Source organism: Spermophilus citellus (genome assembly GCF_964194105.1).
Source record: "Spermophilus citellus genome assembly, chromosome: 10".
Lineage (NCBI taxonomy): Eukaryota > Metazoa > Chordata > Mammalia > Rodentia > Sciuridae > Spermophilus > Spermophilus citellus.
In genome coordinates, this window is record NC_138197.1 from 77,441,032 (window position 1) to 77,462,112 (window position 21,081).

Here is a 21,081-nt window from a genome sequence, read left to right on the forward strand (position 1 = left end):
TGGTATGGTTTCTTGCTGTTACCAGACTGATAGGGGAGGGGAAACAAAGGGGCAGGGGGGTGGGTTGTCTTTTTATTTTAACCTGCCTTCCCTACCAAATACTCTTGACCATAGAGAAAATCCACCTAGCTCAAGGGGCAGTGAAGATGAGGAAAGAAAAGTAAGAAATGGCCCCTTTGATCACACCCTATCCCCATCCCTCCTTCAGCCCCTACTTTTCAAACTACTCTCGGACCCCACCCCATCTTAAGAGTGCCTGGTCCCTAGGAAAAGAGATGGAACTGGGAGAGGAACACAAGCAAGAACAAATGAGACTTCACTCCCCCTATCCACCTCCAATGAAATTAACCTAGTACATTTTATGCCAGGGGAAAACTGCCATGGGAAAAAAGAGGAGCCCCCAACTATAACAGTTCCAAATGTCTAACACAAAGTTTGTTACAGCGCAGTTATTTAGATAAAATATAAATATTTATGCATAATATAAAGTCAATTCAAATATTCTTCAATCCACCTCTTATTTAAAAGCAAAAAAAAAATCTCAAATAAAATTAAATTTTGAGGTTTATCTGACAGAAAAGGCGACTTTAGAAATAGGCTATGGGGGAGAAGGGATGTTAAAGGAATAAGAAAGGGGCTGCCCTAGGACCTACACTGCCCCCCACCCCCATCAGTGGCTCTTCAGTGCTGCCAGAAGTATAAGGAATGCTCCACCTCACCTGGCACCTTCCACCCAATGGAACATTTCTTGGATGCCTCAGCTCTCTGCTTAGGCCAGCCAGCAGCCACCTCCCCAGTGCAAGTACCCGTAATCTCTGATGGGAGGGGCTCTGCTGAGCAGGAAAGCAGGGGGCCAGAGGCCCATGGCTATAGCTTGGAGTTAGCAGCTTTCCTCTCACATGTTGGGGGCTTAACTTAGGCATAGTCACATGAAGGGCAGTGGTGGACCCAGAACCCCTCCTGTGCTCCAGGGTCTCTGCTGCTGGGGAAGGGGTCCTGGGGGATGAAGTAGATGAAGGAAAGCACAACTAAACCCACAGATGCTCATGGGATTAGAAAAGATCCAGTTCTACCACCCTTCCTGTAAAAGCTTAAGACCTGAAGCTACTGAGAGGAGAGGGAGTTCCTGCCGAAAGATTGCACAGTTTGAAGAGGCTGGAACAGAAATGACCAGGAGAGAGAGAGAGAGAGAGAGAGAGAGAGAGAGACAGCCATGTCCCCAGAGAAATTGTTCCTGTGGTTACCCAAGGACAAAAAGGTGATGGTATGAAACAATGGGCAAGGTGGGAATAAAAACAGATACTTGGGGAAATTGGATCCCATCAGACAAAACAGGGTCACAATCATAGCGTTCACTCTCTCACGCACACATTCACACAAAACACCTCTCTCCCCCTCTCTCTGAGGCCAGCCAATTGCTACCTGGCCTCCATCTTGGAGGTGCACCCAAACTCAGCAGTAGTTGTCCCTGAGGAGTTCCCAAGAGGGAGGTTTGGGAAGCAGATGGGGAAGTTGGCTGGAAGGCCCAGGGTGCCTACCTGCCCTCTCCCCAGCCACTGAGTTTCAGAAAAGGCTGGAAACTCAGCATATGAGGAGCATCCAACATTTTAGAAGGGATAGCTATTGGCAGGAAGATGAGGACAGAGAAAGACAGGGACCTCTGAACTTTTTTTTTCCTTTGAGGGGGGGGGAGATTTGGGACAAAAGGAGGGAGGAACCCGTACACGATAGTTTTACATTATTGGATGAGAAAAATCTGGAAAGATGTGAGGGGAAAGAAAAAGTTGAGAGAAAGCGAGAAGCAGGGAAGGGACTGAACATGGAAGCAGCATGTTCAGGGCCCGGTGTCCGGCTCGACACACTTGGGAGTTAAGTCCACTTTACTGGCCGTCACTGCGGGTCCGCACACAGTACAGAGTGTTTCTCAGTTTCACACATTCACTAGAACTATTGCTATTGTTAAATAACCCCAGAATGCTGGGGCATGTACAGGGAAGGAGAGGAAGCTCGGAGAAGGAAGTAAGGACTTCTTTCCCTCTCCCCATATTTAATTAGGAAATAAAACAGAAAGGAAAATTATTTTCTTCTTTCTTTTTTGGCTTTCAGTCCAGAAGAACCTCATCTCTGCACCTCTTATTAGAGGAGCAAGAGGAGGAAGGGAGAAAAAGACTAGGGATATGAGGATGTGGTTTGCTGCCAAGGGCAGGATCAAAAATCAGGGTTATATCTGACTTGAGTCTAGACCCAGGGCAGCATCAGCAGGTGAGAATGGCAGGTTTTTTTTTGTTTGGAAAGTGGGGGGAAATGCCACAAGGTGACTCCCAACCTCCCTTGCCTCACAGATTGGCCTGTTTGCCCTGATAAAATTCTTCCCAGCGGCTCTCGAAGAAGCGGCGCATGATGTGCCCAGCCTTGCCCACTTCAGAGTCATCCTCATTGAAGGTTTGGCAGTTGTCAAAGACCAAGAGGGCATCAGCTGCAAACTCCTCTGAGCTGGTATACCTAGCAGGGACAGAGGTGAAAGCTGAGTAAGAGTTGCAGAGTAAGGAAAAGCTAGGGGAGCTGTCAATATCTACTTACCCTCCTCTGAGCAGGCGCTCCCGCATGGTAGAAAAATCCATTGGGTTCTTGATGATGCGTCGGTACCCGCTCACCAAACGTGGGTTCACAGGCTCCAGGAAAGGCCAGGCTGCATCATGGGACTCCATCTCCATCAGGATAATCCTATCAGTTCAGGGACAGTGATGGTTCTATATCCAGAAGTGGACATACACTGACCCCTTCCAGCCCTCTCCTCTGGCCCAGAAATCCCTCAACTCACTCGCAAAATGTGAGATCACTGTGATGGTTCCGCATTGAGAGTCTCCGCCGCTTAGAGGGAGACAGTCCTTCTTCTGAGTACCGAGGCATTGCTGGGCTTTCTCGGCCCCTCGACAATACCCGGCGTCGGCGGCTATCACTTTCTGGGAAGTTAAGTGAATAACTACTTTTCCGCTTCTGGCCTCGCTTTGGGAAACCAGGCTTCTGAGTGAATTCTTCCTCTACTTGCTGAGGACAGGAAAAGGCGAGATGATCAATGGATAGGGGTACACTCCACTTGTCCTCCAGTTCATTAAGATCCCTACCTAAGTGTGACTGAAGCTTCAAAATACATAAGCCAGGATACAAACTTACTCACATAACCCAGTAAGCAGGGGTAAAAGTTATAATTACTCATATTTTATAGAGTAAGAGTCAATAGAATTTAATAAGGATTAGAACCCAGGTCTCCTAACACCCTGTTAGGGAGCTCATTTCAAGGAAAGCCTCAGGGCAAATAAGGATTGGTAGTAAATGGGATAAATAAGAAAATCTCAGCCAGGCATGGTGGTGCACACCTGTAATCTCTGGCTCAGGAGGCTGTAGGCAGGAGGATTGCAAGTTCAAAGCCAGCCTCAGCAAATTAGCAAGGCCCTAAGCAACTCAGTGAGACCCTGTCTCTAAATAAAATATAAAACAGGGTTTGGGATGTGGCTCAGTGGTTGAGTGCCCCTGAGTTCAATCCCTGCCCTCCCGCCCCCAAAAGAAAATCTCCAATTTATGATGGATGGGAGTGGGAATCAGAGAGCAGAAGCCTCACCTGGGCCAGACAGACAGCACAGAACCAGTCTCCTTCTGGGACAGCCTCCATCTTGGGCCGATGGCAGTAAATGTGGCAGCCACGGTCACACCCATCACAAAGCAGAAGAAACTCATCGTTGTCACCCTTCCGACAGACTAGACAGGTCTGGACCAAGGTAGTGAGGAGAGAGAGTGAGCCCTCAAGCCTCTGCATACCAGTAACCCCACCCACTCTGGGTAGCTGTATCCTCAGCCTTTCCAGACTTTTCTAGTCTCTTACCACTTTGTTGACAGACTTCTCCCAAGCAATGGACCTTTCCAGCTGGCCCACACACAAGCACACCTGTGCTGCACTCCGGCATCGCTCAAGTGTCTGGCGCCAGACACGAACTCGAGGAGTGATTTCATAAGATCTGAAGGGAGAAAGTGATGCTCTCTGAAGGAAAAGTAGGATCCACTAAAGACGGGGGTACTTATATCCCTTTTATCCTCCAAACCAAGAAAAGTGGAGTGGGAATTACTCACATCTCTGTAGTGGTGCCTTCAGGAGCACCATTGGGTGTGCTGAGCAAGGCCTTCTCTAGTACCACTTCATGAGCTGGCCAGAGAGGCTCCCGCAGGTACCGCCGCTCCACATTCTGTTCCAGGGCAGCCAGTCGCATAACAGCCAGGTCCAGAGGGTTGGTACTCTTACGTTGAGGTGCCAGTCCTTCCCTGCCCCGACCTCTCCAGGTAATATCTTCCTGGGAGTCAGGGAGATGCTCACAGTAGGCCAAGTCTTCCCGAGTAGAGTCTGGGCTAGGACATGTCCAACCCTTCAGTAGGAAAGAGGAATAAAACTCATTATGAAGGAAGAAATTTAGGGATAGAAAGCAAAAACAAAAAATATGACCCACTTAAGCTCACGGTAGGTCATTTGTGAAGTGGGACCAGAGGGTTCTTCCTCACAGGGCACAAGGGATTGATGTCCTCCCTTAAATAACTCCCAAGCCAATACCAATCCCAGTATACCCGAATCTGCAGATCGGACAGGATAACCCGCTGTTCCAGTTCCTCTACCCACTGAAGCACAGCTAGGTCTGTTTCATATGTCTTCTCTTTGGAGGACCAGCTCATAATCCCTTCTTGAAAGGCAGGTAGCTGAGTAGGCTCAAAGATGGGATCTAAGGAGGGAGAGGCAGAGGCAGAGGCCCAGGCCCATCAAGCTGTTAACCACAGAAGCAGCTCAACATTTACCATTTACACTGAGTTCGGGTCAAGGTGCCTACTCACCAGTTGAGGGCCGTAAGCAAACTTCCTGCAAGAAGTCCCTGTGCTTGTTAAGGTGTTTGTGAAGTGCCTTTTCCCGGATGCCTCGGGGGTGCAGGGCCTTGAGCATGGCATCCAATGTCTCAGGATCTTGGATCCACCACCAGCCTGAGCACATCTCTGTGAGCAGAGGAGATTTACTGACAAGGATAGGACGTGAGGGAGCCCACTATGAATCACACTGGCCATCACTCTTACCCCAATTCCACCTAATATCACTCACCAGGAGGGACAGGCTGGGCTGTCAACTGGGTTAGGTAACGCTGTTCTATCTGTTTGAAAAATTTGCTGGGAGGTCTCCCTCTCCGTTTTGGCTGTCCCAGCCCCACAGGACTCTGTGGCGTTTCTCCGGGGTCTCCTGTTCGTCTCTTAGGGGCCACCCCAGGCAAGGGGGTGGAAGAGAATTGCACTGGTGAAGAAGGATTGGTAGTACTGGGTCTATTCATCTGTGAATAAGTTGAGACATAAGGCGATGAGAATATTCTCACATTTATAGGTTCCCTCAATTTCAGACAACAGCCCCTCAGCCAGGCAATGAAGCCTATGGCCAGATGAAGCCAAGTATATACTAATTCTGGCTACTTACTGGCTTGGAAGAGGCAGGCAACTGAGGGGAAGGAGCAGGCTGGTCCTCAGAAACTGCAGGGGGTGGTGTAGGGGCAGCATTACAGGGCATCTGGGCTGAGAAGTTAAACCAGGGTGCTTGAGGGTCAGGGCCGGATTCTGCTTCATCAGGCTCTGGCTCCTCCAGGGGTTGAGGTGGGGCTGGGTCTAGTTTTCCTGGGCTGCTGTCAGGTGTAAGGACTGAGCTGCTCAACAGGGAACAGTGGCTCTGAGTCTGGCTCAGCCAAGACAGGAAGGCTGACTGACTGAGGTCATGCTGGCTCTGACCCAGAGACAAATGGGAGCCTTCCGGCTCCAGGAACCCATTATGGGACTGAGGATGAGACTGAAGCTGGGGTTGGGCAGGAGACTGAAGCTGAGGATGGGGCTGAGCCTCTGGATGAAGCTGGGCCTGGGGCTGTTCTAAATCCTGTCCCTTGACGGGGGATTTAAGTTGCCTAGGTTGCATTGACCCAGGCTTAGTTTTTCGAGGTCGGCCTCGGGCCCGGGCAGGAGAACTGGCAGAGCTGTTAGAACCAGCTAACTCCCTCTTCACAAAGAAGAGAGCAGGGTGGGGTGCTGGATGGGCTGCCACCTTTAAGGAGTCAGTTTCCTGCTTCATCATATCTTCAGGAACTGTAAAGAGAAGTAAAGAGCATAAGACATAACACTGATAACATAATGGGAAAGAAGCAGGCTTCTATACCCTATCAGCATAGGATACATACTTTTTTCCCAAATTGGACTAGTCCTAGTGCCCCTTTTTTGAGATTTCACTGGCAGAAGCTTACATGCCAATGAACATAGTAGCTGGGGAAGACTGTATGATCTAAGTGATCATTAGCAGCATAATCATAAACTTAAATTTATTAAGAACCAACTATATGTTAAGCATTTATTTTTTTGTGCTGGGGACTGAGCTATCCCTAGATCTGTTAAGCACCTTTCCAATTAGAAGCATTAACTCATTTAAATCCTTTCATTGCTTTGTGAAAAAACACATACTATTAATATCTCCAGTTTACAGATGAAGGAACTGAAGCACACAGCTGATAAGTGGCCAAGCAGGTAGGTAGGTAGTCTTACTCCAGGGCCTGTGCTCTTAACCACTATGCTATACTGACTCTCATAAAATGAAAGCAGTTCCAGACCACAAGGTAGAAAAAAAGGAACAATTTAACTTGTTAGGATTCAGAACTCAGGCTTCCACAGACACTCCTACCTAAGTTCCCCTCTGTTCCTTCCACGAAGATACCAGCCAAATATGGCAACACCCAATAGCGGCGTCTGTAACGATCTTGACCCAAGGAGACTGCTCGAAGCATCTGGGATGAGTGAAGCAGCTTTTTGCGAAAGAAGAGCTGACGCTGGGTAGACAGCAGAAAATGAAGATGAATAAAAAACACATTTCCAGAGCAACAGTGGCGAATTCATTCATTAGTATATGGGAGAATGGCAATGGCTCTCTGTTTTCCTATAGAATTTTGACACCATCTAGGCCCAGCTCAGAAGATGACCAATTCTTGCCAAGCCCATGCCTCCAACTCTTGGGAGGTTAGAAGCACAGTACCTTACTGAGTTTTTCTATCTGACGCTCTAACTCTGGGATGCTAGATGCTATAGCATCAACCTGGAAGGAAATAAGTGGATATTGAGAAAAAGGAAATTAATCAGTATCAAGAAAGAAAACATCTACTTTCTATTCTCTACTTTCCTTGTTCTCTCTCTTTTTTAAAATCATTTTCTTATCCAGTACCTCTCCATCTCTTCGACCTCTGCGGCCATGAATAGCTGCTATAGTCTCCTCCTCTTCCTCTTCTTCCATGCCACTGGTTTCCTCCATGATTCGAGAACTGCGCCGCCGTCCCAGGCCTTCCTCTGGCCCTTCCATTTCTACTTCAGGTCGCCCAGTTCGTTTGGCCAGAGCAGTTTTCAGTCTTGAAACAGATGGAGAGAATGTGTGAAATTGTGACGAAGAACAATGCCACAAAAGGAACACCCAGAATCTAAATCGTCCTGAGACCTGGTTAAGATCCCAAGTCCAGGGAAGGGGCTAATGTCACCAAATTCTAGGCAAAAGTCCTGGCTATCCATCACCCTTTCCCACTCTCTCTGAGCTCTACCCTGTCTTATCCCTACCTCCGAAGTCGGCCTTCAACAATCCATTTGTTTTTCCTGTAGCTGGACATACTCTCCAGAGTCTTGTCAATCTCACTGCAGGGAAATAGGGAATGTAATTTTGAGGTAGAAATGGCAGCACAGGAAAAGAGAAGGCAGACTTAAGGATAAAGGGGCTGCAAAGAGTTTCAGCCTAGAACCTAGAATGGATGAATGGCAAAGGAAGGCTTAAATTTTCCTAGTCAAAACATCTTCAGAGCTTGGCAGGGGATAGACATCACCCCAGAAACTTCTACATGACTAAACTCCTCCCTCATCCCATTCTGATACAAGGCATAGGATAACCACCCCCACCGCCAGCCCCTCACTTGATGATGAGGGTGGAGCCATTGAGCTCATGCACGAGGAAGGCCAGGACAGCAGCCTTCTGTTGGGGTGGCTGGGCCTGAAAAGGCTGGGTGCGCAGGCTGTCACAGAGGGCTGGCTCTACTCCATATGCCATGAGGAAGCAACGCAGAATCTCAGACACATTGTCTCTTGTCAGTGGGATCTCAGACACCTTCTCCCCCAAGATCTTTAGGGACTGTTTGGAGGAGAACATAATGGGAATGAGGAAAACAAGGGTAACAACTCAAACTGGGTGTACCTAGAATTTGGGGTTAAGATTAAACAAGAAAGCTGGGCGTGGTGGTGCACATCTATAATCCCAGCAGTTTGGGAGAATGAGGCATGAGGATCACAGTTCAAAGCTAGCCTCAGTAATTTAGCAGGACCTGAAGCAATTTAGCAAGACCCTGTCTCAAAAAAAATTAAAAAACTAAAGGGCTGGGGAAGTTGCTCAGTGGTTAAGTGCCCCGGGTTCAGTTCCTAGCAACAAAAATACATAATAAATGAGTTGGACAAGAGGAAAAGAATGTAAGTTGAGAGACCACAAAAGAAAAGTATAAAATTCAAAAACAAAACAACAACATACGAAAGAAAGGGAATAAAATAAAGAAAATGAACAAAGTAAAGCCAGAAGCATCAGGAAAGGAAAAAAACAAAAAGAGGGAAAACAGAAAGAGGAAGAAGCTACATCCTCTTCACTTCCCATCACTTTAGGGAGGGGCTTATAAGCATTCTGAAAGAGAAAGCAAAACTGACACAAAGCCTATCTCAAGCCTTCCCAGCATGCTTAGGAAAGAAGCTCACCTGACAGTAGGAAGGCAAGCCAGGATCATAAAGTGCAGCCTTTAGGAGCCGCACCAGCAGGTCTTGCACCTTGTCCAAGCTGTCACCTTGACACAGGAGTCCCTCTTGCAGGACTCCAAGGCTAGGCACATCTTTGGTAGGGTCAAAGCCCAGCACCTTGCCGAAGCTGTGCAGGAACTCCACGATGGTCAAGCAGTCTGAGAAGGCCCTACTGGGCAGTGTCAAGCCAGGAATGCGTGTGAAGTCAGGCAGGGGCTGGAGGGGTAAAAGTGGTAGGGAGTCCTGTTAGACTAATCAGAAGGCAAAAATATGGAAGTCCATGAGGTCCTTTCTTTTATAGAAATGTCCTCACAACTGGCCCCTCCATGACCCAGGAACTATTACTATCCCCACACTACCTGGTGGTCAGCCAGACACATATCCTCTGTGGGCTTCTTCATTTCCTCCAAGATCTTCTGCTGCCTCTGCCGTTCCTCTAGACGCCTTTGTGTGGCCAGGGTCTTATCTGCTTTACAGGCTGGCTTGGCTTTGGCTACCTCCTCCTTTATTTTTACCTTCTCTTTTTTTTCCCTCTTCATTTTTTCCTTCATTTTTTCTTGCTTTGTCTTTATCTTTTCCTTCTCAGCCTACCCACCCAAGGGAGAGAAGAACCCAGAGTGCCATAAAAATACCAGTCACCACCCTTCTGTGATGCCATTCTGGTGGCTTCAAAATTAGACTTGGTGATTGTGTACATGCACTTACCTTGAATTTCTTCTTAGCATCCTTCTGCTTTAAGCTCTTGGTATCTTGTTTCCGTTTGTTTCTGGCCTGTAAACCATAAGGGAAGTAATTTCTCCTCAAACTCTGAAAGCATCTCTGCTTGGGCTAGGATTCAAAAACAGATAAGGGTGCTGGGGAGGAGAGATGAGAGATGGGATGATGAGGGTTTGGCAATGGATCAACCCTGGAGATGCCCACATATTCTTGAATAACGCCGAATTCCCTAAATCAAGCCAAGGAAACTCAGGGTAACAAATGTGTGTTGCTACATAGGGGGTGACAGATATGGAAAGGGAAAAAAAGGATGAAGGGGGTTATAAGAAAAGTTAGCAACTAATGCCCCTCACCTGCCCTTGTACAAGAGTCTGACATTCTCCCCGTTGTACCTTCTGCCTCATCTTCTTTTTGCTTTTATTCATCTTTGCTTTATCCTCCTCATTCAGTGTTTCTATAAAGGTAAAGAGAAAAATGAAATGAGTGAGGTGAAGAGACAGGTCCCTAGTATCCAGTGCAGCACATAATTGTTTGTCACAAACAATTCTACTGAAGAATATATATTTTAGGTATACATAATAATAAATATGGGGAGAGACACCTGCCATGGTGATGGCACAAAGAACTCAAATGGCATCCCCTGTGTAGAAAGAGCAGCCCCTGGCTCCAATTAGACTGTTGTGGCAACAGTCCAGTTAAGGGAGAAGAGGCCACCATAGCAGCATAGCCTTGCAACCTATCTCTCTCAGGCTACCCGACAAGGGCAGAGACATACAGACTGATTTTAGTGCAGAGAGAGCTGGAGAGAGAAAGAAAACAAAATACCAAACTGCCAGGAAACGATCATGGCAATTGGCAGCATTGGTTAACCAAGAGTATACCAGAAAAAAAGGGCAGATAAGGGACTCTTCAATAGTCAGATCAGCACTGACACAGATATTGCTTATGTCCAGCAACAATGTGTTGCTCTGTTAAAAAAACAAAACTGAATTTATTCCTTTTTAGAAGACAGAATACTTAAGTATAATTCTGCAAACAGTGTATTTCATAATAGATATTTCTGACATAATAGTACCTATCCTTTTTTTTCTTATGTAGAAACAATCATTCATCTTCATGGCAACCTTCTGTATTACAGGCGGATAACTACTTAAGGTGTCCATTTGTTTTTGTTTTTTTGCAGTGCTGGAGATTGAACCTGGGGTCTTATGCATGCCAGGCAAGTGCTCATCTACTGAGCCACATCCCTAGCCCAAGACTTCTATTTAAATATGAGATTTGTTCTAGGTCATACAGTTAGAAGATGGCAGAATTCTGAATAAGAATTAGAAAACTATTTTTTCCACCTTCTTCACACTATACCAGGGTAAATGCAATATTTACTGAAAAAAATTAGATATTTCCCTACTTGTGTATCTCACTAAAATAGTGTCAATTATATTTAGAATTCAGATGTAAATTCTGAACCTCCATGACAGCGGAAACGAGCAAGGTAAGAGGTGTATAACCAACATAAGAAAGGAGCTGAAAGATGGGTAAAAAACAAAGTCCTCTCCTCTAGCTTATAGAGCTACATCTGGCTAGAGCCCAAAGCTTCAGTGATTAGAATTCAAGGAAGAAGTGGCTGGAATAGATGTACCCCAAGTGCTGGGACCCTGACACTGTCTAAGGAGAAGCTGAGTCAGATTTATTCTGTCCAAAAGTCAGTCATGCACCTGGGGAAACTCAGATATTAGCAATCCAACAACATTTGCATACCTCAGAGAGGGAAAGGATACCAAGGTAAGAGATACCACCATACCTTGGGCCTCCGGTTTCTTTAGGAAGCGGTTGTCTGTCTTATTCAATAGCTCTGGAATTTTGACCTTGGGAGGCCGACCTCGGCCCCGTTTCACCTTGGGGACTTCCTTAGTTTTGGCTTTCTCATTGTTTCGAGGTCGACCCCTTTTGCCAGTAATTGCCTGAATCCTGGATGGAATCTCCTCTGCTGAGAGTTGTACCCACTGCAATCCCTAAGGTAGCAAGGAAGACTATGTCACAATGGGAGAGAAAGGCCCCCAGAACCTCCAAATGCCATAAGAGGAAGCTGTAGATTGTCTACTCTTTCTCAAGGACAAAACCATATTTAACCCTTGGGCCAGCACCTCTGGTGTGTCTCTCTCTTCAAAGAAATCTCCAACAGGCATCCGGGGACTGAAGCTGAAGTGCTCCCGGCGGACACTGTGTACCACGTTGCGGCTCAGGTACTAAGAGGAGGAAGTAAAGCAACAGTAATGAGATTATAGCCCTACCCATGTCTTTGGCCAGCAAAGGCACAAGCAGAATAGGCCCCAAAGCAGACAGTGCTCTTCTTTTGTCACAGGGCCCAAAGAAATGAGCTTCTACTTTAGAAACACTCGCAAAAGCTACATTACCTTGATTACTTCTGGAAATTGTTTCATTCTCTTCCCACAGGGGCCATAATACCAGGTTTCCCCCTGCCATCGATGGCTGCCTTTCTTGATGCGCACCTCTCTCCTCCACCTGCCAGAGAAGCACATGGGCCCTGCCACCAGGTCACACCCCTACCCACTCCCATGCCACCCAGGAGTCAAGCCCACTGAGCAGATGGCCCACCCGCATCTGTCTCATTAGTACTGCATGCAGATGCAAAAGCAGCATGAGACACAAGCTTAACTAGAAGACAGGCTTGAGTTCCAGGAAATACCTTAGAGCATTCAGGAGGAAAGCAATACACTAAATTGTTCAAGCCCAAAAAGACCTCTATCCCTCATTTTTACAAAGTCAGTGATATGAGCAGCCAGAAAACCCTCCCTGAAGCAATTCAGGGCAATTACTGAGTTTCCAGTAAAAGAGGACAAAGACCTAAGGAAATAAAGGCAGACTACAGAGGGTGGGGAGGCAAGCAGAAGAGTAAACTTGCAGCGGACTCCATGAAATGACTCAGGAGGCCAGGCTTTAGTTAGAACTCTCTGTTCTAAGCAAGAGTATTGTTAAGACCAAACCTTATCTTTCTCTCAAACTTTTAAGCAGTACTCATACTTAGTGACCACAAGTAGCCTTACAGGGGTTGGGGGGGGAGATCCAGCAAGACAGTTATTTCCACAAGGCCCTTGGTGTCAGCAGCCTTGCTCATTTAGAGATAATATGATAAGAGGAAAAGGTCCAATAATCCACTCCTGTCTAACTCATTCCTCCCCCACTTCAGATGAAGAGAGGAACTCCCCTCTTCCTAGAGTCATGCATTCAACTTGTCAAGGTCAATGCACATAGCTATCTAGAGCATTTACCCATGCTGGAGGGGAAGACGAACTTCTTCTGGGGTGGCAATACGTCTCCTGAGAATATCACCTTTGGAAGAAGATAGGAGATACCTGAGTTAAAGAGTTTAGGCAAAATACTGAAAACAGGCTAGTAGGGAAAGGCTGACATCATAGGACACAAACTTTTCTAGAAAAAGCCAGAGGTACAACAGAATCTGGACGCTCACCACTTCCAGAAGTAGTGACTCCCCCAGTAATCTCTTCCAGGTCAGCAGAAGCCTCAGGGAAGCTGCTGACATCCTTATTTGCTGGGGAAGCTGTTGGGAAGGCAGCTGCTGGGGACGTTACAGGGGAAGCTTTGGGGGAGGTCACTGAAGTTGTCAAAGAGACTTCTGAAGAGACTGCTGGGAGGGCTACTGAAGAAGTTGAAGAGACTGTTGGGAAGACTACTGGGGAGACAAGTGGAGAGGCTGGAGAAACTGCTGGGGAGACTTCTGGAGAGATATCTGGGGAGGCTGCTGGAGAAACTGCCAGGGAGATTGCTGGGGAAGCTGTTGGCAAGGCTGCTGGTGAGGCTCCTGGATGCAGCTGAATAGTGGATGACTGGTCAGGGGCTGGCTGGGAAAGGGGTGGTGGGAAGTCTGAAGCCTGAGTCTCCATTTCTTCCTGTTCAGCATCACTGCCATTATTCAGGTCAAAGCTGTTATCTAGAAACCAAAGGAAAAATGGCACCAAAGCCAAAGAGGGTTACTTCAAGGGCTCTTCCCTAGGGTTGGGAAAAGAAAGTAGCTTTGGTTTTCCTCCCCAACCATTCATGAGGATTAAAGGCAAAACTGCTGCCCCCGCTGTCACTGTATGAAAAGATACCTTTTACATCTGGAGCTAGGAAGGCCTATCTAGTCTTCTTTCCCTGCAAACTCCAAGTCAAAAGTTCCTCTGAACAGAAGACACAGGTCAGAGTGTCCTGTGTCCTTTTTTTAGTCCCACCACACACTATCCCATAACCTCCTCAATTCCCTACAAATTTATTCTTACAGAATTCCTATTCCTAAGGTTCTAATTATAGAACCTATTCCCTCACTTTTTTGCAGGCCAAGAACTTTTTTTTGTCCTCTTTCTACTCACTTACCTTGCAGGACAGATTCCCCTAAAACAGGTGGAGAGTTGGGGCTAGCAAAGATTGAAGTTGATGTTTGACTATCATCTGCCAGAAGACTGAAGGCAGTAGCATTGTTGAGGGAAGGGCAATCAAGGGCAGAGATCACAGGGCTATCCTCAAGAGGTAGCTTGTCTTCTGCACCCATCAGCTCTGTGTCATCTATACCATAAAGTCCTCCACTCACTGGCTCTATTTATAGGGTAAAAAAAAAAAAAAAAAAAAAAAAAAAAATCAGAAAGCAGGATACTGAGGAAAAATCTGCAATCAAGATTTCACTGAGAAATACTGGCCTGAAAATATCCAATTCTAGTTTACAGTGTGAAGATTTTTTAAAAATATTTTTTTTAGATATAGTTGACACAATACTTTCTATCTATCTATCTGTCTATCTATCTATCTGGCTGAGGATCAAGCCCATGGCCTCACATGTGGTAGGCGAGCACTCTACTGCTGAGCCACAACCTGATCCCCAAGATTTTTTTTTAATATTTTTAATATTTATTTTTTTAGTTTTCAGCGGACACAACATCTTTGTTTGTATGTGGTGCTAAGGATCGAACCCGGGCCGCACGCATGCCAGGCGAGCGCGCTACCGCTTGAGCCACATCTCCAGCCCCCCAAGATTTTTTTTTTAATATTTATTTTTTAGTTGTAGTTGGACACAATATCTTTATTTTATTTATTTATTTTTATGTGGTACTAAGGATTGAACCCAGGGCTTCACACATACTAGGCAAGCACTCTACCGCTGAGCCCCGACCCCAGCTCCAGTGTGAAGATTTTAACATTAAGTTAAGGGATATTTATGGCACTCTGAAAGAGTAGTCATGAAACTATAGAGAACACAGTTTGGAGGTAAAAAATTAAGGAAGAGGTATTGATCATGTATCCACTCACAAATCCTTGCAAAATTTTAGCATTTATCATAAATTATACTACAATGGGGGTAAAAAGTTATTGTTCATTGGCAAATGTTTTCTTTTTCTTTTCTTTCTTTCTTTTTTTTTTTTTTTTTTTTTGTGGTGCTGTGAATTGAACCCAGGGCCTTTGCATGTGAGATAAGCACTCTACCAACTGAGCTATATATCCCCAGCCCAGCAAGTGTTTTCTTTATAGTTACAACCAATAGCCCAAATAGCCCAAGTGTGTGGTAGTTAAGTTCCTATTAAACAAATTATTAGAGCCCAGGGCTCTTGGCCAAATGGAACACTGGGAAAGAACATGGGAAATGAACCAAATCAGTTCAGAGTGCAATTGGCTGAGCTAGGTCAGTGTAACTGTGGTTTGCCAAAGGATTATCGAGGAGCACCAACACACCAGATTCTCCAACACTTTCCCTGGTTTTCTATCTCTTCTAGGTAGTAGAAGCTGGCTATCCTCTGCTTAGGTGAATGCCAAGCCTACCTGGTGCCAGAGAGTCAAAGGGCTCAAGAGAATCTTCACTGAGAATTGGAGTGTCTTCCAGTTGATCAGGAAGATGTGAAGGATCATCTAAACAGCTCACTGTGGGGTCGGGAACCAGGACTGAGACCTCTTGGTGTAATGACTCCACAGAAGAAACAGAGCCATTATAGCCACACATCTTTAGTTCTAGGGAATATCAGGAAAAGAGCAAAAGTCAAAATCAATGCCTTCTACTGGTTCATTTAGCTACAGCAGGTAATTAGTTTTTGATAAAAGGATAGTCAATTCATTCAACATTCATTGCTGCTAGGGTGCCAGTTCTATGTTGGGAACCTATCTTATCAAGACACTCTAAATAAGCAGAGATGTGCTGGTAAAAATCAATCCTATGGCGAGCAAAGAGAGGGGAAAGGAGATTGGGGTCTGAGATAAAAACCCCACCATGTTCTTCGATGTTTTCCCTGATGAGTGGGAACACAGAAATATTCTATGATTGTATAAGGTGGTCACCCTTGTACTGGAATAAAAAGCAAGCTAAGCTTTTAGCTATTTTGAGGGAAACAATGAAAGAGGTTGTCACATGTACCAATGCCAACAACAAAAAGGAAACTGGGTAAACAAGCAATGGTATGTTCTGCCTCCTTACTTCCCTCCTTCACATGCCAATCACTACCAGTTCTCAGCTCACTTTAGCAGCCAGTCTCAACTTGCCATAGTTGAAACAGCTTCAATGCCCACTGCTAATGCCCTAACCCTTTAGTATTTTTCGGAAGAAGCCCTTCTTGATGCAGTGTCTGTTGGGGCTGTTTCAGGCTCGCCCACCTGCCCTCTCCAGGCCAGCAGCTCTGCATGAGCTTGAAATAATTTGCACTCCCACTCGCGAGCTGGTGCTGCAGCCACAAAAACACCAGCCACTTGGCTCTGCTAATCACCAACATGCAAATCAGCCTCCACTGCAGAGAGCTGGAAAGACAAGTTTTCCTCACCTCAAAAGCCACTGTCCCCCACAGCCCCATTTTCCTTCTCCCCACCCAGTTCATGGACCCAGTTATACCTGGCTGTTCCTCTTCCAGCTCCAGGCTGCCTACCAAGCCAGTGCCATTCTCTGCCACAACTGTCAGCTCCTTTTCTGCTGCCTCATCAGGATGGATCCCAGTGCCTACCTCCTGGGAGGGCGCAAAGGTCTGGATGCTAGATCCCAACATGGGAGAAGTCTGTGGGGAGGTGAAAAAACCTGGGGGTCCATTGGGCATCACCTCAAAATTCTGGTCAGGAAAGGAATCATACAGTTCCTGTGAGTCGAAGTTTAGCCCCATGGGACTCTGGGTACCGTTGGCCCAGAACTCTTGGCTCCCAGCCCGAAGGTTAGTGTTGTGACTTGGGGATGAAGGTTGTCGGCTGCCCCCAAGGATGCCGTTGAGTGGGTACTGTCCCCCCGAGAACTGGGAGAGAAGGGGTGGGTCCTTGAGGTTGCTGCCAGGATTGGCAGATGGGTACTGTGAGTAGTTCCAGAGACAGTCGTAGGCCACGTTGGGGTGATGGAGGTGTGAGGTGCTGGAGGAGTGGGGAGCAGAGTTCAAAATCCCTGAAGTAGTAGTGTGAGATACAGTAGATAAGCCATTAACATTCACATCCCCATTCAAACCTGGCAGAGAAGGAGAGAAAAGGGTTAGTTATGGATATATACGTAAGTAATTCTACCAAAGAACCCCAGAGTAACAGCACTGACTAGAAAAAGGGAAGGTGAAATGGTGGGGGAGTCCCCCTGTTATATTTAGCTTTTTGGCCTCTGGGGAACACCAAACCCAGATGCTCTTGGAAGTAAGCTTAATAACTGCCGCTGAGGCTGCTGAGTAGGGGGCTGGGGAGCTCTCCAGGTCTACCATAAGAGCCACCAGCAGAGAGCTGGCTGTTGCTGCTGCTATAGACTTTATTAAATGAAGCTGTTTGCAGACTCCCTACAGTGACTTGCATTCTCTCCCACTCTTATTCTCTAGGGGAATTCTTCCCTTGAAGGGGCATGAATAAATTCTCCAATCCCCCACACCCATCTTTCCCTAGTGCCTATTTGGCCCCACAGTGGCACCAGAAGGGACAGCCTCCATCTCACTGGCACATGCAGATCCAGCACTTTGTGCCGGGCTAAGAATAGAATGTGCAGTCACCACAGCTACAAGATTCCAGCTCAGAAGGTTGGGCTGGGTTTTGCCCTTCCCCATAAGCCGAGAAAGGTAGTATGCAGTGGGTAAAATTCTTTGCATGACCAATGCTGCAGAATTCAGCTCAACATCAATGACAATCTCTGGGATGATGAAGGACAATGAAATAAAAGGAACAAAGATACCTAGGAAGCTGGGGTGGGGGAACCCCAATGAAATAAAGGAACATCTTTCTATACGCAAGCCTCTTGTAGAGGATAGGAGGGCAAGTGGCAAGTATAATCCTATTATAGTAAGGAGAGAAGCATGTGGACTTCTCTCTGCTTCTAAGCATAAAGGACTTGAAATCCAAACAAAATTTTAAGAGGTACTTGGTACAGACATGATACAGAGAACTGATAAGCCAAATCTAGAAAAGATCAATCCTGGCAGCAACATTTTCATCTGGAATTATAAATTTCTCTCTGGAAAAACTAGGTAAGCACTAAACCTTCCCTTATCCCTATTTTCTATCCAAGGAAAGGAGACGACACAGGCAAATTTACATCCGCCCTCTTCTCTGCTGCACAAAAAGGCAAACATACATGAACCCTTCACTCATCCTCCCCACCACTAGTCCTAGCCCAAAGTTTCTCCAACCTCTAAAGGCAGTGTTTCAGAGGGCTCGTCCTTTATTTCTCTCTGATGGGTCCAACCTGGTCATCAGCAGCAGTAGCCACCTCACTATTCTCTGGCAGTAGCCAGGGAACAGGGCTGACAGAAGAGCAGGCCAAGGTGAAAAAGCTTGTGTTTTCCTAATCCCCTCCAAACTCATCAAGACTAAAAAGTGTTGCTTCCATAAACCCCTAGAATTTAGTCTTAGAAGTCTATTTCTCTCTAGTAGCTGGAGTTCTATGGATTTACTTTCTCCTCACCTAGGGAGGACATAAAATTGTGGAATAGCTAGCCCAAAGTGGAGCCAAATCTCCTCCCATCAAACTACTCTAAAGAAATGATGCCCATTCCCACCCCAGGCCATGTGGCCCTCACACTCACTTTTCCCTTGCTGGGGGAAGTTCATGGGAGACCCGTTAGTGTAGAGGCCCTCCCCTGAGGAAGGAGAGGGTTTCAGTCCTGAGGCAGCAGGTGCAGGGGGAAGGCCAGTAAAGTTAAAATGGTCGTTTGCCTCCATTTCTGTAGGAGGGGAAAGAAAGGGGGAAAAAATACTGGCGGTTAAACAAGGTTATGTCATCTGGAATCTTCCAGAGGGAATACCCCCCTTCCCTCCCTTTTTTTCTTCTCTTGAGAAAAGGAGGAAATATACCCCTAACCTGGGCAATGACCCTATTGAAACAGTCTTTTAAAATCAGCTTTATAGTGATTTAAAAAAAAAAAAAGTTCATGGAAAAAAACAAAACAAAACAAAACAAGACACAAGTCTATAAAGGAGTCTGCCCTCTGTGTAAGCCCCACCCTCTTAACTCCCAGCCCAGGCTACTCTAACCCTCTGTTAGATATTATTGGCCCTTGATTGAAACATTTAGCATTCTCTATTGTTGTTTTATACTCAAGGTAAGACCGCAGTCCCATTCCCAGGGTCCACAAAAATGTTCTCAAGGGCTGGGGATGTGGCTCAAGCGGTAGCGCGCTCGCCTGGCATACGTGGGGCCCGGGTTCAATCCTCAGCACCACATACAAACAAAGATGTTGTGTCCGCCGAGAACTAAAAAATAATAAATATTAAAAAAAATTCTCTCTCTCTCTCTCTCTCTCCCTCCCTCTCTCTCTCTTAAAAAAAAAAAAGTTCTCAAAACCATCTTTTTGACAGGAAGCCACAGAAATGGGGGTGTTGGCAGGAAAAGCATATTTAATATGCATGTTTTATTATACCTGAACTAAACAGTGTCTATGTTACCCTATCTACACTTCTAGATATCCCAAGTACAGTTACATGAGTAAAGGGATTTGAAAAAGAGGCTACATTTCAGAAAAAGTGACCATATGGCAAAATTCAAATCATCCAGGGATATTCTACTACTTTTTTTTTTTTTTTTTTGGCAGTGCTAGAGATCAAACCCAGGGTCTCAAACATGCTAGGCAAGTGGTCTACCACTGAACTTCACCCACAATCTCAATATTCTATTTCTTATTTGTGGGAAATACCAGGCTCTCCAAGAATCTAGGTTAAATAAGTGTCAGTGTTGAAAAATTGATTAAATGAGAGTGTTCCAAAGAATATTGTTATGTCTACCATGGTTAATTCCTAATGTTTTGGTTTCATGGCCTAAACATACAGGGTCATAAAGAGAACAAAAGATGCTTATGATTGCAGGGGTTCAATGAGGGGCAGTAAGGCTAAGAAGCTATTCTCTTTTTCCTGAATATGATGTGATATAGTACTATGGAATGATGAGAAATGAAACCCTTGATCAGAATAAATTTAACTTTGAAAGAGCAAAGAGAAGAAGAAAGATAGGAGGCAGAAGCCAAAATTTTTGGCAAAGTCTGATACATCAGATACTTGCGATATACTAGTACATATTAATGATATGTGAGAATCTGTCTTGATACACAAAAAGCACCTCCTTGGATTATAGTATTTTTTGTGTGTGTGGCACTAGAGATTGAACCCAGGGGTGTTCTACCAATGAGCTACAACTCCAGCCATTTTTTTTTTTTTGAGACAGAGTCTAAGTTGAGGTTGGCCTCAAACTTGTGATCCTTCTGCTTAGCCTCCCCAGTCCTAAGATTATAGGTCTGCACCTCTGTGCCTGGGGGATTACGTTACTATATTCTCAAGGGCAGAAGAATTCACACAGAAAAGTTTCTTTTCCAGTTCCCAAGATGAAGCATAAGAAGACCTAGGTGATGTATGAATTAACCATTTGAAAGGGAGAATAAATTGGTTAAGAGCTATTTGGCCACGGGCTGGGGATGTAACTCAATTTAAAAAAAACAAAAACAACAACTATATGGCCACTAGCCAACATTTGTAAGAGTTATGCTCATGAGTATACCACAAACTGCAAATGAGACCTCATTAGGTAAATTATATATACAATATATACAATTCTGAACATGAAATATAAACCCTTTCTGTATAGTACATGGCATTATAACTAAGGTTTTCCAAATTAATGTCACAATTATCTCTACCTTAACCAATTAACTAAAACAAGAAGTAAAAATAAAAGTTTGTGTTTTGTTGACTTAAGGAGAAAAACCTTAGGACTCACTTCTTTTCCGTATAGGATTTCCTATTTCTATTCTAAAATAAGTATCAGGCCTCAAATTGCTGTGCATAGATGAATAAACCAAGTGTCTAGAGAAAAGACCTCATGGTCCTTCAGAATTCCCCTACTTTATTGTTAAATACTACTCCTTATCTGTAGAGGGTCTGAAAAATAACCATCATAAGATTAATAACCTTCTGAAGAAAGGTCATTCCTTAATCTACAGGTTAAGCTTGCTTAACCCACAGAGCAAAGAGGAAATTTGGTAGTTCATTTCAGATATCCTGGAAATGCTATGCCTTGAGAGT

At 45.4% G+C, this 21,081-nt stretch overlaps 1 protein-coding gene across 7 annotated transcripts in view; it reads right to left on the bottom strand.

Moving 5' to 3' along the window:
- The window catches only part of BAZ2A (bromodomain adjacent to zinc finger domain 2A), a 34,331-nt gene continuing 13,250 nt past the window's right edge, over positions 1-21,081 (bottom strand). For 6 of the 7 annotated variants that reach the window (XM_081309454.1, XM_081309455.1, XM_081309456.1 and 3 more), the window contains 28 exons: positions 18,597-18,734; positions 16,457-17,047; positions 15,403-15,588; positions 13,969-14,187; positions 13,067-13,546; positions 12,867-12,927; positions 11,991-12,099; positions 11,721-11,822; positions 11,378-11,588; positions 9,930-10,030; positions 9,565-9,630; positions 9,219-9,446; positions 8,821-9,075; positions 7,998-8,212; positions 7,651-7,725; positions 7,268-7,448; positions 7,082-7,141; positions 6,734-6,878; positions 5,495-6,147; positions 5,132-5,354; positions 4,873-5,028; positions 4,612-4,763; positions 4,126-4,415; positions 3,881-4,013; positions 3,620-3,766; positions 2,822-3,048; positions 2,581-2,724; positions 1-2,502 (listed from right to left, as the gene is read on the bottom strand). In XM_081309454.1, coding sequence (XP_081165580.1) covers positions 2,337-2,502; positions 2,581-2,724; positions 2,822-3,048; positions 3,620-3,766; positions 3,881-4,013; positions 4,126-4,415; positions 4,612-4,763; positions 4,873-5,028; positions 5,132-5,354; positions 5,495-6,147; positions 6,734-6,878; positions 7,082-7,141; positions 7,268-7,448; positions 7,651-7,725; positions 7,998-8,212; positions 8,821-9,075; positions 9,219-9,446; positions 9,565-9,630; positions 9,930-10,030; positions 11,378-11,588; positions 11,721-11,822; positions 11,991-12,099; positions 12,867-12,927; positions 13,067-13,546; positions 13,969-14,187; positions 15,403-15,588; positions 16,457-17,047; positions 18,597-18,734 — 5,714 coding nt within the window. In that variant the 3' untranslated portion in view covers positions 1-2,336. The remainder of the gene's footprint in view (positions 2,503-2,580; positions 2,725-2,821; positions 3,049-3,619; positions 3,767-3,880; positions 4,014-4,125; positions 4,416-4,611; positions 4,764-4,872; positions 5,029-5,131; positions 5,355-5,494; positions 6,148-6,733; positions 6,879-7,081; positions 7,142-7,267; positions 7,449-7,650; positions 7,726-7,997; positions 8,213-8,820; positions 9,076-9,218; positions 9,447-9,564; positions 9,631-9,929; positions 10,031-11,377; positions 11,589-11,720; positions 11,823-11,990; positions 12,100-12,866; positions 12,928-13,066; positions 13,547-13,968; positions 14,188-15,402; positions 15,589-16,456; positions 17,048-18,596; positions 18,735-21,081) is intronic. The other variant, XM_081309460.1, reaches the window with a different exon arrangement.